This window comes from Lynx canadensis, chromosome B1 (genome assembly GCF_007474595.2).
Source record: "Lynx canadensis isolate LIC74 chromosome B1, mLynCan4.pri.v2, whole genome shotgun sequence".
Taxonomy (NCBI): domain Eukaryota; kingdom Metazoa; phylum Chordata; class Mammalia; order Carnivora; family Felidae; genus Lynx; species Lynx canadensis.
The window spans coordinates 13,642,686-13,662,099 of record NC_044306.2 but is presented as its reverse complement, the minus strand read 5'-3'; the positions used below and the strand labels follow the sequence as shown (position 1 = coordinate 13,662,099).

The window sequence follows — 19,414 nt, the reverse complement described above, 5'->3', positions numbered from 1 at the left end:
GCATCAAAAACTTAGTGCATCTAAAACACATCTAATCTTCTCTAGATGTGCTGCTTTCTTCTGTATTTCCTAGTCCAGTGAATGATTCCATCATCTAACCGTCCAGTCTCTCCAAGTAGAAACCTAAATGTCATCCTTGACTCCTCCCTTCCTTTTTCTCTGCACTGAGTCAATTACCAGGTCCTTCTTTCCTTCACCCCAAATATCTCTTGAATCAGTCTCTTTCCATTTCCTAGAAACCAGCCTTCAAGCCACCATCGTGGTCCCTTGACAAGATCTCCACGACATTTTCGTTTCCCAAGTTCCAGGCGTGTCCCAAGTCCTCATTCTCTACACTTCAGTCTGATGGTTTCCTCTGCCTGGAGACCTTGACCTCTCTCTACGCCCTCACCCCCAGGCCGTTCTCCCAATTGCTTCAGCCAGCAGCTCAGACAATGGCTTGGGAAGCTCCTTGAGAGCTGATTGAGCTTGCCATCGTATCCCCAGTATCTAGTACCCTTCTTGGCACTAAGTCAGCGCACAACGTTTTTCTGGAAGGAAGGGAAGAATATCCTACAGATAATATCCTACAGATAATTAGATTGAAACAGGTCAAAATGATGTCTTAAAGGGGCAGCAGAGACACCTTCCGGTTTTATTTGCTCACCCTTCTCTAACCCCCAGTACTATGCTAATCCCTGAATTCTGGTTTCTTTTTTTACCCCAACAGTTATTATTTTAAAATAGAGGTCTTGATTAATTGGACATTAACCAATCCACACAGTTATAAAAAGCATTAGAAGAAACGTATGAAATACTATGTATAATCTTACAAAGGAAAAGGCCCTATTTATTTTCGAAGACACACAGCCCAGAATTCATAAAAAGATAAACCTTATAAAAATCTGCCTCCTACCAAGGAAAACTTCTGCATGATGAAAGATACCTAACATCTGCAACACACCCAACAAAGAATTTGTTAAGTAGCATCTACCAAAATACTTCTAAAAATTAAAAAAAAAAAAAAAAAAAGTCAAACAACTAACAGGAAGAAAACGGGCCAGAGAAATAAATAAACAATTAGCAAAAGAGGAAACACAAATGGCCAAGAAACATAGATAAGGATCATCAATCTAGCCAGTAATTAGAGCAATGCAAATGAAATTAATAAAGATGGGAGTCACTTTCACCTATCAGACAACATCCCTATTTTTCACTTGTTGGACAGTTTTGTTTCTGTACAATGATCACCTGCAGACCGTGGGCACAGAGAAATAAGCACTCTCCTTCTGATGACGCGCATAGCGGCGAAACCCACATGCGAGGCAATTTGGCCACGAAAATTAAAAAGTTTAAACACCCCTCCACCTAGAAATTTCGCTTCTTAACATCTGCCCAAAAGAAATATTTGTACATTTACATAAGGATTTATATGCAGGTACACACACACACACACACACACACACACACACACAGATTCACTACAGACTTGTCTTTATACTAAGAGCGGAAAAAAAACCCAGCAACACGAGGTTATTGCTAACACTTATCACAAACGGAGTAGTGGTAACATTAGTGACTACAGCTGTGTTTCTCTTACAAAGACTAAGGTACGCCTCTTCGTACTCGCTGAAAAAAAATCTCTAAGGTTCTTTGGCAGAATCAAATTTAGAATAGCGCAAATCCCACTTAATTTTAAAACCATAAATGTGCCTATAAATTCATGGAAGAAGGAGCGGAAATATGCACAGCAAGTTGCTGACAGCAGTTAACCGTTTGAGAAATGGCAATTCGCAAATTGGCATTGAGAAAGCACTGTGTGTATGCTATGGTTACTACCAAAAAATTAATTCCTTAATGCAGGGTTTTTTTTTTTTAAGTTTATCCTTTATTTCGAGAGAGAGACTGCGTGAGTGGGGGAGGGGCAGAGAGAGAGGGAGTGAGAGAATCCAAAGCAGGCTCTGCACCGTCAGCGCAGGGCTCGACGTGGGGCTCGAACCCACGAAGCTGCGAGGTCATAACCCGAACTCAAAACTGAGAGTCCGACGCTTAACCGACTGAGCCACCGAGGTGCCCTCTGCAGAGGTTCTTAGGGTGGAGACGTGTAACGCGGAGACCTGTTTCTGGAGAGGTCCCGTGCACTGCCCGTTTCTACATTGCGAAGCCTGACGTGGCAGCCGCTGGTAATGGCTGTGAAACGAGGGTGGTCTTGGAGTTTCAGCCTGTGTGCCTCTGGCTTTCCTCCGCCTCTAAAACTTACTCAGAGATCGTGGGAAAACCTCACGTTTCTCGTACACTATCAGGAAGCTACTGGGAGCTTTGCTTCGAAGGGTACAAGCTGGGCTTCTCTTTCCTTGAATGTGATTTGCTTTGCTCTAAAAATTCTGTGGGGAGTGAAAGGGTTCAGACAACCTGAGACTCTCCTAGAGTCTTTCAAACTCATACTAATTTGTCCCCCAAATCATGACCCACCAGGAAAATACATTTTAATGCTCTGAGACTCTGAATGCCGTTCTGTGTTGTGATATCTGGAATCTTTTCGGGAAGTACTTATGATCTCCTGTAATCCTTTTTTTTCCTTTTCCCTTTTCTTTCCTCTCTTCCTCCCTCCCCCCCTCCCTTTTTCTTCTTCTTCCTCTACTTTTTTTTTTCATAGCTATAGATAATTTTTTAACGTTTATTTATTTATTTTGAGAGAGAGTACGAGCAGGGGTGGGCAAGACAGAGAGGGAAAGAGAATCCCAAACAGCCTCTACAGTGAGCAGAGCCCAATGTGGGGCTCGAACTCACAAACTGTGAGATCACGACCTGAGCAGAAATCCAGAGTTGGACACTTAATCGACTGAGCCACCTGGGCGCCCCTCTTCTTTATTAAAGCCATTTACCCCCTTTCTTCCCACTTCTGTTACTCTCTCTTTTATTTATTTAATTTTTATTTGAATATGTGTTTGGAGAACACAATAGTCTCATCTTCCTGCTAGGAGTCTTTTAAGGTTCTATTTTCAAACATTTCCTATTTTCACTTGGTAATCTCCAAACTCAGACGGCTCCTGCCCATTCATCACACTCCTTCTGTTGCTTACATTAACATTTCATTCATTCTTCCACTTCTGTTTTTACCGCCAGCACACTCCTACATTTCCTTGCAGTCTGAACCTTTCCTTTGTATTCTCTCTCTCATTACTGTTTTTATCTTTCTAATTTCTGACTAACCTCTACTGAGTTGTGCTTTCCTCTCCATGATCATCAGCCTCCACTTAAAAAAACAAAACAAAACAAACAAAACTAACCTGTTCTAGGTACCTCTTCCTGACACCTCCCCAGAAAGTCATACTTCTGAAGGACAAAAAACCAAAAAAACTCTACCTACAAGTAAGCCGCATCACTGCTGGCATTGTATTTTGACATATCACTGTTCTTGCATAAAGTTTAGTAGTTCTGTGCCCTCAGTCACCCAGTCTCTAAGAGAAGACTTGAGTCCCATGCTGTAAGAACCCACAGGGGACCTATCCACTAGAGGACCAGACAGGGAAGCAAGATGTCGGAGGGAACTAGTTAGAAAGATAAAAACATGGTAACAACTGTCAGAGATCACGTATTTTGGAGAAATCACCTTGTTCGTAAGTATCTTGAGTTTCTATGAAGGTAGACAGATGCCTTTGGCAAGGTGTTGGCATTCCGAGGCTTGCATAGTGGGCTCACGCTATGGGGAGCCATTTAAAAATCGAGAAACCTGGGGTGGCTCAGTCGGTTGAGTGTCCGGGTTCGGCTCAGGTCACGATCTCACCGTTTGGGAGTTCGAGCCCCGCGTCGGGCTCACCGCTGTCAGCTCACGGCCTGCTTTGGATCCTCTGCCCACCTCTCCCTGCCCCTCCCCGCTCTTCCTCTCAAAAATGAATAAACATGAAAACAAATCAAATCAAATCAAGAAAGCCTCTACTGAGTGAGATTCTCAGTGGGTACGCTAGGTAAGGGCGACGATGCTTATCAAAGTATGTAGGGGGAGCCGGAGAGCTGCTTTGCCAATCTTGGGCATGGAAAGCACTGCCTTTTCTCGTTCTCGAGTGAGAAGGCTATAATTTGGAGGGGGGCAGGGGGGAAGAAGGAGAAAAAGAGTAGAAGAAGATCCTTCGTGAGATGGACAGGAATCTATTCGTTGTATGAAATAGTTATTGGCGCGTATTCCCTGGTTATCCTAAAACTAAATGCTGCGAACAGCTATTAATATCCCTGGAGTGGAATCTGTTCCTTCTGTCTATCCAGCATCCATACCCCTCTCTTCTGGGGACAGAATCTCAACTTTCCTTTGGGCAGGGGACATACTTCGGGCCGATGAGGGTCAGGCTCACACCCAGGCCGCAGTAACCACCCAACAAGGTTGTCTCCTTGTACTGGGGTTATCATGCTGTGGAATGTAAACCTAGAGCCGCTGGGGGTCATTCCGGGGAAGAGACAGGCGGACAGTGGTACCACCGCGGCACGGAGCAGCGCTGACAGATGAATTGGCCCAGATTTCTGTTACCATTGTGTCAACACCCAGGTGCAGTGATCTCTGAGTTTTCAGTGATACAAGCTAAGAAGCGTTTCTTTTTTAAAAGCTTAAGTCCGTTTGAGTGGAATTTCCATCACGTGCAACCAAAGAGTCTTTCCTGGTGACAATAACAAATACAAAGGCTATCCCAGCGGAGGGGAAGGTGAAAGCCTAGGGTACAGCCCGTGTTCCACAGCGAGGGGCCGTTTCAGAGGCTAATGGAGACACTCCAGAACCTACGGAATGAGGCAAAACGGGGTCCTGGTCTGACATCCCAGCCCAGGTCGCGCTGCACTTCAGGGCGACCCGTTCCCAGCTCTTCACCTGCCCTCTCTCTGATCTTAGCAACTTCACCATCAGAGCGAGTTCTGGGATAGGAACGGGCCACGGCTGAGCCCGAGGGAGGTTAACTTTGCAGGCGAAGGAAGAGTTGGAGAAGTCTTCGTAAGCCAAGGCCGGCCACGCACTGCTGGTCCTTTGCTCGGAAAGCTTCCTCAGCGAGGGCAGGATCTAGTGTCGTGGTTTCCAAAGTGTCTACACGCTCCATTAGGAGATGTTACGCACAATTACCGGTCCATCGACCATTCGTTTGTCGCTGCCACCGGGTGACTTAAAAATCTTCTATTCCACTGCCTGCCTTTGTCCAGATGATCTTCCCTAACAACCTCTGATACCTGGAGCTAGATTTGAGAAGCATGTTGGGGAGGAGCCTGGTTGACTCCATTAAGAGTCGGGATCTTTGTCAGGGCCTGTACTGTAGGTAAAACACCGCCCTTAGTTCTAAAAGGCTGGTGGCCTTACATGCATGACAAGTGTTTGAGCCTTAAAGAAACCGGGTCCAACCGAACAGGAAAGTCACCTCCCACGACCGTGTGGGTGTCAGGGGAGTGGCTAAAGATAGATTCCTGCAACCCATTTTTTTTTTTAATTTTTTTTTAACGTTTATTTATTTTTGAGACAGAGAGAGACAGAGCATGAACGGGGGAGGGGCAGAGAGAGAGGGAGACACAGAATCTGAAACAGGCTCCAGGCTCCGAGCTGTCAGCACAGAGCCCGACGTGGGGCTCGAACTCACGGACCGCGAGATCGTGACCTGAGCCGAAGTCGGACGCTTAACCGACTTCGGTGGCTTAACCGAGCCACCCAGGCGCCCCTCCTGCAACCCATTTTATTGGTAGTCTCTTCCTTCCGGGCCTCCTGAAGAATTCTCTCGTAAGACTGCTGTCTCTTATGCATTTTAGAGACATAAAGGGGCAGTCGGGCTTGTGGGCAAAGATGAACACCTGTTTCGTGAGATCTAGATCTTGAGGATCCATAGGCTTAGGCAGCGGATGGGTCAAGCCGGATTTGGTAAAGAAAAGTATGTTTTAGAGGGAAAGAAAGATGCTTGATCTAAGAAAAAAATGCCACTATCTCCCCAAATGTGTTGTCCTTTCCAAAAAAAAAAAACAGGTTTACTTATTTATTTTGAGAGAGACAGAGACAGCGTGCATGGGGGAGGGGCAGAGAGGCGGGGGGGGGAGACAGAGAGAAGCCCAAGCAGGCTCCACGCTGCCAGCGCAGAGCCTGACACGGGGCTCGAACCCACGAACTGTGAGATCATGACCTGAGCTGACACCAAACGTTGGACGCTTCACTGACTGAGTGACCCCGGGCGCTCCTCTAAAAATTTTTTCATGTATCTTCCTTCTTTAGTTCCGGGGATACTAAGCAATCTTCTTTGTTCTTGTGTCGTATAATGTTGCACAGGCTGAACTAGTAGCTATCTGTATGACGTGCGGGCCAGGGCCAGATCAGCCTCGTCATCTGCTCTCCTTCCTCAGTCACTTAGCTACTTTCTGGCTAATTCATCGTCTGACCAACAGACTTTGAACAACGGATCTATAGCAGCACGAGTGAGCATACGTCTTGACATTTCAGGTACGGTCCTTATCTCAAACGTTCTGCTGTAGTGACCTCACATCATGATAACGATAGCCCACGTACTGGCCAGCTTATGTGTCTTGACTCGTCTCTATTCACGTAGTCCCCGCTTCAGTTCAAACAACCGTGTAGCTTAGGTTATAAGGCACCCGGGTTAAGATCTCCGGGTATAATACAGCTGGCATTGAGCTACCTTCTCCCAAGATCAACAAAATTAGGTTAGGGACAGGAATACAAATTATAGGAGATAAGTAAAGAATCCATAAGAGGTCTTCCGTCGGCTCAGGTTTCTCCTTGGAGAGGGAAGCCTAGAGATAGCATGGTTTCATGCTAATGAGAATAAACAAAGGGGGAACAGGCCAATTCGAGGCTGATACATTTTGAAGCAAGGGAAAAGCCTCCTTGGCTGATAACCACACTAAAGAGTTGATTAGCCCCTAAATTACTCTGCCATGTCTCTGCAGACCCAGCCCTGCCAGTTGCTTCCCTCGGAGAGAGTCTGTAACCGCCTCGGTGCAATCTCCTTTTAGAAGGCAAAACCTGGAATATACGATCAAGGAGGGAGAGAAGGTCTCTCCTCCCTCCCCAGGCAACAGAAAACAATGGGGCAGGGGCTTCTTGGGGAAAAGCAGGGAGGAAAGCTGCCATCTGGGCTGCGGTGGGAGAGGATTAAGGCTGCCATTCCTACAAAGCGCACGGTTAAGGGGGATCGAGGCGACAAGGTATCATTAGGCAGAAAAGGCTCTGAGGGCTAAGGACCACCATACCTATCAGGAGCAAAAGGAAAAGAGGCTTCGGCTTAAAATTGTGGCTCAAATTTCTCGACGGTCCAGGTTAAAAAAAATAGGGAAAACTGAAGAGTCTGCTAGCAACTAAGGGGAGGATGGCCGCCGTTGTCAGGAAGACGAGGCACAAACAACATTTGTTTGAGAATGGCGGTAGGCACAAGCTAGTGTGTGCGTGTGCGTGTGCGTGTGTGTGCATGCTGTGCCTGTGTGGGTGCCTATGTGTGTGTGTGTGTCCACATGTCTGCGTGCATGTGCACGTGTGCTTGTGTGTGAATGTCTGTGCACGTGCCTGTGTTTGCGCATGTGCGTGTATGTCCACATGCCTGTGTGTGTATGTGTGTGTGCATGTGTATGTGTGTGCACGTGCGTGATGGGGAGGTTGAGGGCTGGTCCTGGTCACTCTGCTTCCTAGAGAACAGTAGTGAGGTCCACTCTATGCAGGAAAGAAAAGACTGTTAAATCTTCCCTGACAACCTCCTATGAATTTCAACGAGGCCAGATGAAAGCAAAAGGAAGACTGAGTAACAGCGGCTGCTACTTACGACTTCCTACGTGTCTGCAGCATGCTAATAAGTACCTTGCATACAGGCTCTCCCTCAGTCCTTGACCAAACTCTATTGTTGCTATTTTACAGATGAAGCAATTGTCAAGTCTCACAGGCACCGGGCAGAGTGAAGATCTGTCTCCTAAACCTGCACCTTTCCCCACACTCTACTGCTCACGTGGACATTCCCTAAAGAGCAGGTGGAACGAAGGAGCGGGTAGGCAACCGTCCTCATTCACAGAGCAAGGGACCGCGGAGCCCCCGATAGGAACCGAATCCCTCCGAAAACTCAGTCCTAAAGCTATGCCCAAACTCAGCAGCTGTCAGGTGCACCTGCTTTCCCGCCGGAGAAGTAATCCCCAGCTCTCCCTCCTTATCCTCCCCAAATTGGAAGACAGTAGCACAGAGGACGGAAGGATGGGCGCAACAGGGGAAAGAATGATTTCTTAACCAAGGGCCTACACTGGGTGGACTATCGCGATTCTCTAGCCGGCTGTGACGTTTAGGATGAAAAGACGCCGAGAACGCAGCCTCAGGGAGACTGTTTTCTTTCCTTCCTATTTGACTTTCCTCCACCCCCGCCTTTCATCCGAAGAGCTTGCGAAGTGCCCCGCACGTTTTGGAACGTTTAGTTGTTAAAACACTGCCTGCGCTGTGGCGAGGAGAGTTGTCACCTGGAGGTGAGGCAAAGCAATGGAGAACAACGGACTTTATATAGTAAGCAGTGTGGTTCCCTTGCCTTTTCCCTGGATGAGCATCCTTGCATTTGTCTCAGAGAAAACAGCAAAATCACTCTATCGGCGCGCCTGTGGTTTTCAGCCCACGTCACGTACGGGGATCGGATTTTTTGGCACCCAGGTAACGGTGTGACTTACGAACCCGCGCTCTGGCACGCGCTTGTTTTCACGCCCGGCATCTCTTACCTCCTTCGTTGTCCTTACTGTCTGTGCAGAGAGTCTCCATGGCCACGTCACATCCCGCTCCTCTCCACCCTGGCTGGCAGACACAATGCCAGCCGTTTTGGTCCAGCGTGCATCTCCCATTACTGTTGCACAGACCAGGACAACCCTCTGTCAAAGGAGACAAAGAAGGAAAACACAAGCGATTTGAGGATTGAAAGTTTTCGCACCTAAAATAAACAGATAAGGGACACTTAGTGGGAACAGGCCTTTGTAAACAGCACAAATACTGTAATTGCACATGGATAGAAACAGCAACAGTCTCTACGGAATCTAATTCTTATCCAAGTGGCATCTTTGATTGGCCTGACCCTTGAGACACCACTTACCTGTGCAGGACAGAAATATATGCGACAATCCGCTAACTAGCTGCAGGCCAGACAAAATTAACTTAATTTTTTTTTTTCCTTTGGCAAAGCAGCAAGGTTGATTGTACGGTGTGAAAAAGCACCTCGACGAGGTAATTTCAGAAGCCCTGGCATAGATTTTCGATCTCTTGTAAACGGTAGCGGTCACTCATCAGGACGTGCCTTCTTAAAGCACCTTGTTGCTTTAAAAAATTCCCTCTAAATTCAAAAGCATGGAAGCCGGTATGAGGATGCGAACGATGTTAACAAGAGAACGTTAATTTTATCTGGCCTCAGAGTTGCCGTACCTTCATGTGAAATTACAGTGCATTAAATAAGTGCACAAAGTATAGGCCAGGAGTGATGACTATACTTTATGCCAAGAGTACATTCCTTTTCACAGAATAAGCAAAGCCCAGGAAATAGTGAAGCAGCTTTAGCGTCTATTCTAACAAACATCAGGATTCAGGCTGCATACGGATGGGACAGGACCGACAGGATTTCCAACTAAATGTAATAGCTGTGCATATTTGATTACTTAGGACGGACAAAATGAAATACCATAAGGACCACAATAAAACATTGAGACTGAACAAAAACACGGTAGTGACGTGCTTCAAGACAGATAGCGAAGAGTGATATTTTGTGACAATCTCCCTAAGGCTTTTATGCTGTTACCTTTATATCCTATCTTGTCTGCTTTTATGGGCAAGGAGGGAAAATTTGGGAAACAATTAAAATAATTTAATATATCCAAAATCTATAATTGTTTCAGTCTAACATGACATTAAAAAAAAACAATTTTTGCCACTTCCTACTGATATCTGGCAGCCAAATGATCTGTTTATGAGGATGACACTCACTCAGGTAAATTCTGGTCTCTGGTGTTCCGGTCTATGAGTGTGATGGGACACTGACAGAAACAAGGATCGAAATGCTCCAAAATTATAAGAATCATGGGCTATTAATCAGAACTCTTTGGAGTGAATTATTTATAATTTGGCGCAAAATACATATTGGCCCAAAGTGCTTGCTATAGCCACTGGGGTTTGTCACCCGGCTTCTTATAATTAGAATGCTACTCTTGTCTCGGTGACGAAATTTAAGGGAACGATCTGTTTAAAGATGTTTGTTTTATGTCTGTATTAAAAGAATTATTCATGTATCGGTTTCCCCTCCTCCACTGTGGCACTTGAAATGAAAATATCTCCAAGAGACAGTCTGTCTCTTAAGATTAGAGCTAATAGACAGAAGAGTGTTCTGACAGTCTCTTGTGGCAAAATGAAATTACACTTATGGATACCATCAGGTCAGGATAGGATTAATTCTGCTGCTTCTTTTCTTTCAGACAATTACCATCTGCATTTATGGATTTTCAATACCTAAAAAGGTGAATTTTCCTTCCAAACGTTTTTGTTTTGTTTTTAACGAAAAAGAAAGATTTAATCGCCCCACTGACAGGTGCCGCAGCTGACCGCACGCACCTAAGAGTTATTATATGAAAGCCTGGATATTGCCATGAATATTGTCATATTCTAATGAAAAGCACAAACAAGGAATAGAAAGTAGGTAATCTGAGGAGAAAGGGGGAGGGAGTTTTCTCTTCTGAAAAAATATTTTCCACCTATTTCTACGAGAACTGAAGAGACGAGAATCTGCTGTTTTCTGCCGAGCCACGTTATCATTTCTGTTCTACGGAATGCACCGGAATTTTGTTGTTTCTCAGAAAATAACAGAACATAAATTATGATATCACATATATTTTGAAACATTTAGAAGAAGTCAAAGAAGTTTAGGATAAATGAGATTGCTCTCAACATATATTATCCAGAATCTTCTTTAGATTGACAATTTCTTATTCTGCGATAAGAGAGTAAGCGTTTGCGATTCTTCAAGGCAGAATTTCAGGCTCGTTAGCTGAACTGCCAACAGCGAAGCTCTTAAGGCAAAGAAAAAAAAAAGAAAGAAAGAAGCATAAACAAAAAACAGCAAATATACTGTTATCTTCAGTTTTTGGTTCCAGTGAAAACTAATGCTCTTACATAGGGATGAAATCTGTGATAACCCAAAATTATAAAAATGAGACACAGACACTGAAGTCTCAGTCCTTTAAATCCAAGGCATTTCACATAATGTAAGCCTCATGTATAATTTACAAAAATATGCATGAGAAACAGTCTAATTTCATACCTAGTATGATCTGATACACAATTATATATAGATATATATGGAGGTATGTCAACAAAGAGCAAGTATACAGTACCTTTAACTATCTTATCCAAATAGTGAGCTTGAGAAATTAAAAAGGAAAAAAAAAGAACAGACAGACATTTCAGAAGTGTCACATGGGACAAGGAAATTTTCAGAATTTACATGCAAATTGAGTAGCTGCAGCCGACATAAGATTCACATCACACGACAGAGATGTACTTCATTATCTTCTAACACTGCAATATATCCACGTTTCAGCTCATGTGGTCATGATTCCAGGAAATACTCCGCATGTGCAAGGACAGTATGCAGGTAACACTACCTTTCCCAGATGAGTTGGAATGCCCCCACCCTGCTCCGTCTTGAGATTATCCTTTAATGGCTAAGTAGAACAAATGGAATTAATTCTTTGTACTTACGAAATTGGGAAATTTACAACGACGAGGGCTCTTTTCACTAAAGAAGTTGGGAAATTTACAACTATGAGGGCCACAAAGAAACTTTTAGGGGGGGTTGAAAATAATTCTAACGTTTGCAAGTTCGTTTTTAGCAAAGTAGTTTCGTAAGGGTTGCACAATGAAGGGCGAAAAGGACCACACGGGAGCCCTGGAGGAACCATTTACGCGTGTTCTGATGCTGTCTTTCTTCAACCTGAGAGATGAACCCACAGAAATCGTGCTTCCCTCACCTTCTGTCTCGAATGACTTGTGGATTTACATATTATCAAACTTCCGCATTGAATAAACAAAAAAGGGAGGTTATGTTGAATCCTTAAGCAAATGGAGCAAACTTACTATACTATGAAAAAGGCACGTGTACACTGTGCAGAGAATGATTACCCAGCAGCCCTTGACCACACAGCGGATGGGCAGTGACGCATCGCATACGTGGTCAGTCCGCGAGGAAATACAGACTGTTCCAAGGTCCTGTTTCTTTTCAGGATCCAGCCTGGAATAAGCTGTTTTTCACAACCGCTCTGTACAAACAGTCAGGATTAAGACTGGAGTCTTTCCCTGGACCTGTCCATTTAATCTTTCATGAGGTTACAATGAGGCTACACCTTTTCTCTTGAACAGAGGCAGAAATACCTCTCTCGGGCTTCACCAGCAGAGAGACGTAATATATTCTTAATAAGCCTGAAATCTGCCTGCTTTGTCAAAATTCATACATCTTTAATGATCTAAAATTGCTTTTCAAAGATGCTTCTGTTGATTATTTTTCGTTACTGACACATGCAAGTGAAAACCGAACTCCTAACAGAATGATTTAAGCTCTAACAGGTTTGGTAGTTCTGTCGTGTGCAGAAACAAAACCGTAAACGCTTCTGACACATGTGTGCCCATGGATGTAAAAGGATTCTTCATGTTGCCACAGGACTCCATTAGAGGCTTCTGAATTGCATTTAAAAATAAGTGTGTTCAGGGGCGCCTGGGTGGCGCAGTCGGTTAAGCGTCTGACTTCAGCCAGGTCACGATCTCACGGTCCGTGAGTTCGAGCCCCGCGTCGGGCTCTGGGCTGATGGCTCGGAGCCTGGAGCCTGTTTCCGATTCTGTGTCTCCCTCTCTCTCTGCCCCTCCCCCGTTCATGCTCTGTCTCTCTCTGTCCCAAAAATAAATAAAAAACGTTGAAAAAAAATTAAAAAAAAAAAAAGTGTGTTCATAACTAATTGACAACATACTGCAGGGGAAATTAAGGCGAGGCAACACTCTCAGGTACTACTCGGAAATTATAACTTAATAAAACAATTCTATTTTCAAACGTTGAAACAAAAACGTACCATTGGATAACATCATTCATGTAATTTCTCAATAATCCCTTCCGAACACTATATAATCTAGGAGAGCCTCATAATAGCTCCACTGATGATCTAAACAGAAACAAAGTGCCTTTAAAAATTCTGGAGTTTCTGATTCAGATAGGGTAGTACTTTTGGAGGAATTCTGAATTTATAAAAAGTCATCACGCGGATCTAGCTGGAGAGCTGTTTGCTTTTACATTGGGTCCACTTCAGTTAATGCAACCAAAATAAGGAACGTAATTAATTCTGATCTGGATTAGTAGTTTGAAAGGAGGAATGAATTATTTCTAATCCAGCCAATCCCATTATCTTAGCAAACAATCAATTACACAAAACAGTGGTTTGATTAAAAGTAACGGCAGGTTTCTCATCAGGTCAAGAGAACAACAAAAGTGGTGATGAAATCAGAAAATATATTTAAAATGTACAGCAGGTTAAAATTCATATGCCACTTTAAATATGAAAAATGCTTAACATAAATAAATTTTGCAAACGGTTAAAACCCAACCAAAAGAATAGTATCTATACTGAGAAAGAGATACTAAGATTTGCCGTTTGCATTTTATATCCTAGGGAATAACTGTGAGGCTGTTAGTTGAAAACTAATGGAGAAAAGGGGTAAAAACCACCACGTGTATTTTGTCCTCGAAGATTAACATTTCTGACACTACCACAAAAGGCTCGTGCCGCAGAATAAAGATGTTAAAAGGAGATGTCGATAGATGGGGTTCAAATGATTATTAAAAATCATAATTGCAACAATAAAAACATCATTAGATAAGCCACGACAGGAAATAATCAGAAAAATACAGGCATGTTGTAAGAAGCCATTAGGAACAATAATCGTAAAAATAATACAGTATATTTAAAAATTAATATTCCTAACAGTTGCTGAAACGCACATTAAATTGCAAAAAAATTGCTTTGAAAACGAATGAGTGTATTCTGACACCAAAACCAAGTCCTTCCTATTAGACCTACTCACCAAAAGTTTCAAATTTGTTTTATAGAAGAAAACTCTTATAAAAATGAGTGCCAGACATATAAAATGGAGCCCTTTTAAAAAACTATTCTCCAGTAAAATGTTGTATTCATAAAACACTTTCCCGGGAGTTTCAATTATTTATCTTTTAAAAAGACCCATGTGGGAATAGGGGGTGGGGGGGTATTACCGTATTTCCTGTAAGATAGTGATTCTTAATCTTTCTGGGGTCTCGGGTCAGTGAGAAAAGTAGCAGGAGTTACAGACTCTCCCCTGAGAAACAATGCACACAATGCACACACAAAATGCTATGATTTTAGCTCTTCCATGGGCTCTGGTTCTATAAATCGTAGACTGTGAACACGTGTCTGATGTATTAACGATTTCCAAATTTCTCGTTCTGCTCTAGGTCTCTGTCCCGGTTCACGATAATCCAGGGGACACACATGAAGTGCCGTGATCCCAGCTCTCCTCCCTGAGGAGGATAACAGAGGCTGACTTTGTTCCAGGTACTGCTCTAAGCGCTCTCTATCTCTCATCTGATCTCTCCCACAACCCTGCGATATAAATACAGCTGATACAGTAAGTGCAGATGCAGAGACTGAAGAGGGAGAGACATGCGTGCAAGGTCACAGCCTAGCAATCTCGGTCAGCATGCCTCTTCCGGCTCGCAAGTACTTTGCAATTATTCCCGACCTAACATGAAATAGATACTACTTTCTCATCGGCCATAGGGTGCTTCTGCTGTCTCCTAGCTGCCTCCTACACGGCTTCCTTGGGAAATGGCCCGGTGGATCTAACGTAAATGGCAGAATGCAGATGAGGGAGTGTCTTTCAGACGTCAGAGCTATTTCTTGGTCTTCATTGTCTATTGTCTCTCTTTCCGAATACGTTCAGATCCGCAGTCATCTCTAGAACGTAACGCTTGAGACGACGAGTCGGGTTTCGAGCCCACGCATTGGCGGTCCCTGGTCTACTTGCTGGATCAGGTGGGCAAAGACTCCGTGAAACCGTAGATGTGGAAGAAAGGTTTGGGTCATCACAAATATTTTCGTGATGGCATGAGCCCATAAACCTGCAGGATCACCAAAGCAAATGAGTGGTACTGTGTCCTTTTCATAGACTCCCCTCTGGGTACTTCTTTTCAAAAAGAATGATTTCTCTTTTTTTGGGGCGCCTGGGTGGCTCAGTCAGTTGGGTGGCCGACTTCGGCTCAGGTCATGATCTCGCGGTCCGTGAGTTCGAGCCCCGCGTCGGGATCTGTGCTGACAGCTCGGAGCCTGGAGCCTGTTTCAGATTCTGTGTCTCCCTCTCTCTGACCCTCCCCCGTTCATGCTCTGTCTCGCCGTGTCTCAAAAATAAATAAACGTTAAAAAAAAAAATTAAAAAAAAAAAAAAAAGAATGATTTCTCTTTTCAAAGCCCCTGATGACCGTATCTTCCCACTTCATGTTTTGGGGAAGATGAATGGAGGTGCACACAAAATGATCTACTCTTGTCTGTACCCCTTTCTAACGAGCTGGAGTCTAAGGCCCCTTAGAGGGACCATGCTCATATTTAGTCCTGTACGGTTTTTAATTCCTAATGTGTAGACTAGAACGGAATAGCAACACTTTTGGAATTTCTGCCTATAGGTTGTCGCCTCGTCTGCTTATCTATCAAAATTATGGGCACCCTCCTCCCTCCATTTCCTTTGGTTATCTGATTCTTCCTTTTTTTTCTCCCTGAGCGCTTCTCATGGAAGAAGTCCAGGGGTATGATCACAAGGGCAAATGTAAAAGGAGAAGGGTTGAATCAAGAACTAGCTGTGATCAATTCATTAAGAGATGCCATATATTGATATATAGATAGAGGAGACCGAATGTGTAAATCTCCATTAGAAATGTCAACTCCAAGGCCATGCTAATTCCCATATTCCCACTGGCTGGCTCACAAGGGATTCTTAATATCTGCTGAACAAAATGATTAAATGTACTTATTATGGCGGTTCTAGGGTGTCTTACATGTGTTTGCAGCTTTTGAAGAAACTCTTTGAATAATACAGACACAGATATATGATGAATAATAATAATACTTTTTGAGAAAGAACCACGGGTGAGCAATACCTCATTTCCTAAACCCTCCCCCTCCTTCACGCACCTGTTCCTCTCCCTTCGTGCAATCCATCCACCCCAATTACACACAGTAGTATTAACAATAAATACCATTTGCTACTCTAGGTGCTGAAAACTATGCCAAGCACCGTCCATGAGACGCTGACTTAACTGTCACCACCTACAGGGCAACAGGTACTTTTATTATCTTCCCTGGTTCACAAATGAAGGAACTGAGGCCCAGTGAAATAACTTCCTCAAGGCCAAAATGCTAGCGAGTGGCAACACCAAAATACCAACCAGGCAGTCCGTGGCCACAGACTTAATAAATAAGTTATATTTACAACAAGAGTCAGAACGGCGTACCCACGTAAGGTAGGTTAGAAGCATCATCTGTTTATGGAATGGTTGATAAATTTACTTGAATGAAAACATAAGATGAAAAAAAACCCGTGGAAATCGTTAATTCAACATTGGCAATTAAAGGGGGGCCCAGGAAGTAAGATCAGATTCCAAACTAATTTGAAATATCAACCTACTGACACAGCTTCATAAGTAAGAGTACCTTATGTAGACTCAAGAGAGCTTTATGATATATGCTATAACCTGTTCATAAAACCCAAAGTTTGAAAAACCAATTGGCAAGATATTAAGACTGAGGGATAAAACCAGGAAAAACTGAAAAGCAAGTGAGTTTGAACAACAAAAGGACCGCAGTAGTTCAGTTAAGGTAAAATTCTGTACAAAGAAATATCTTTTGAGCAGTAATCCTAAAGATAGTTGCCCATTTAAATATGAGGTCAAAGGAGTATATACGTCTGCTTTGAGGAAGAACTGGGATATTCGGAGGTCTACACAGAATATGATTAAGACCAAGTTTGCTTTCCTTTTACCATCAAAGGGATTCTTCAAAACACAAAGAAGAAACAAGGGCAAACCAAGTTGGTTGTATATACGTTAGACAGCTCACAAGGGAAAAATAGAAATAGTCTGTGTATACGTAATTGCTGATGCGTATGGTTATGAACTACTCACATTGTTTTCACTGTTGACAATATGCTTGGTTGGAGCGTATTAAACAGAACAGTATTTTCACTGGGCCACTGAATGGACTCCTGGGCAGAGCCCAGACACAGGCAAATAACACAGAATCCGGAAGCTGGAAGTATTTCTCAGTTTAATTACAACATTAAAATCTTAAGGGCCCGTCTTCAAGAGAGGATAATTCAATCAGACGTGCACGTAATGAAATCCAGACATATTCTCCACTATGGCGATTACTGCAACGTCCTTGGAATCGAGGACACATTTTAATTTAGCATTGTGTGTTTCCTCATTCTTTATGACACAGACTTAAAAAAATGATTCACATTAGTATCTCATTAAAGTTGTAAGTAGGTATCCTTCTTAGGTTATTCACTACCAGTTCCTGGAGGATGACAGAAAAGCAACAATCTGCAATAAGTACATATTAAATCCATTTATTCCAACCAGTAAGTGTTTAAATCAGTGTGCAAGCTGCACACCCATTGGTTCCGTGTTCCTTGATTGGGGCCCACTGCCAATTACGGATTACCTTGTCGTAAAGGATTATGGCAGAGATGTAATTTTACATTCCATAAAACAATTTACTCGGGCCCCTGACAATATGTTCTCCCCCCCCCCCCCCCCCTAAAATTCTCAATCTAAGACCAGGATAAAACATCACAAGTATTTTATCCTCTTTAGAAGAGTCACTAAACTTGAACTGTAACGACTAGAAAGTGAGGCTGTGCCAGCAAAGAAAAACAGTTCGTGTGAGTATGTTTGTGGACATGCGCGCGTGCACATGTTGTTTCAAAGAGCTCTCGTGCCCCTAAAATCGGCAATGCGCTTTTGAAAACAACCTGTTTCAAATAAATTGTTTCTGAAACTTCACGTGTTTTATTCCTTTTGTGGGTTGGAAATGTGGCGAACAAAGTATCTGTACAAATACACTGCTTCTTCCACGCAGCTGCCCACGCGAAATACCACTTTTCAGTTTGGAACACTAACCTGAGACCTTCTAAAAGAGTGAAATAATATTTTCCCTGATTTAAATCAGTCCAGAAAAAAAAAATAGGTTCTATGGAAAAGGTGCTCTGCCAGAAACCAAATTTTATAAAGTCAGCCTTGCCGGGCAGAGTGCCATCAGAAGCTGCAAAGCTCTGTAAGGGTAACGGATAGAAAAATATTTGCTATTTCCCTTCCGCGCAGAATTTCCTGCCTGACCGTGAGCTACGTCCACATGATGGAGCGGCAGGGGGACACTCAAGAGTCCACGCAGCACACTCACTGACGCTGGCACGGACACAGCCACGTAAAGAGATGAGCATTGGTTAGCGTGGGATACGGCCGGCTTGGGGTGGTCTTTGCACACGGCACGACTTCAGCCCCTGGGCCATCCACGTAACCTCGTCAGTAGCACGTTTGTACTCCCTGTCTGGGTTCGCTGCACGACATAAACAAAACCACACTTTCTGAGGATTTCCTAGATTGAAAAATAATCAGGCTATGTTTTAGCGCCCTGACTGGGGACCGAAACTACCCAGAGACAGCTCTTAACATTAATCAATACAAACGGTAACGCGAATATTTTTCACGCTAGATGACTATTCGGCTCTTCAATTGATACGATGAACTTGGTTTTGCCAATTATTAGAGTGGTGTTTGTGTGCTCCAAGCAAGTCCAGTGGCAGGAAACCATAAAAATAACCCACTGATCTGATCAATTGCAATGCATATAATTTCTTGGTTGCATTAGTTTTGCCTGTGCATAAAATTTAATATTTAAGAAAAATGCACAGCCTAAGACTTGTAAATAATTGTGCAACACACATCGGGTCTTCCTCTTACTGGTTTTCTCGAACGTATCAGGAAAAACAATAGAAACATAACTGAACAATCTTTACCTCCCCTAGGACAAGTGGTAACTTCTTTTGGAAAAGTCATAGATAAATCATAGATGCATCAAAAGTGATTTGCAGACATAAATCTATCTCATAGATGTATCTCATAGATGCATCAACAGTGATTTACAGAGATTTTATTGGTGGCTGACAGAACGGTGTGCACATAAGTTTAAACTTGGGTTTTGGGGGGTGTCTGGGTGGCTCAGTCAGTTAAGCGCTCGACTTTGGCTCAGGTCACGATCTCACGATTTGTGGGTTTGAGCCCCGTGTCGGCTGTGCTGACAGCTCGGAGCCTGGAGCTTCAAGTTCTGTGTCTCAAGTTCTGTGTCT

At 43.5% G+C, this 19,414-nt stretch overlaps 1 protein-coding gene across 1 annotated transcript in view; it reads right to left on the bottom strand.

Moving 5' to 3' along the window:
• Positions 1 to 19,414, bottom strand: part of LOC115511752 (teneurin-3) — a 194,696-nt gene that overhangs the window by 71,253 nt on the left and 104,029 nt on the right. Inside the window, exon 11 of the mRNA XM_032593054.1 lies at positions 8,689 to 8,835. Within this exon, the coding sequence (XP_032448945.1) occupies positions 8,689 to 8,835 (147 nt within the window). The remainder of the gene's footprint in view (positions 1 to 8,688; positions 8,836 to 19,414) is intronic.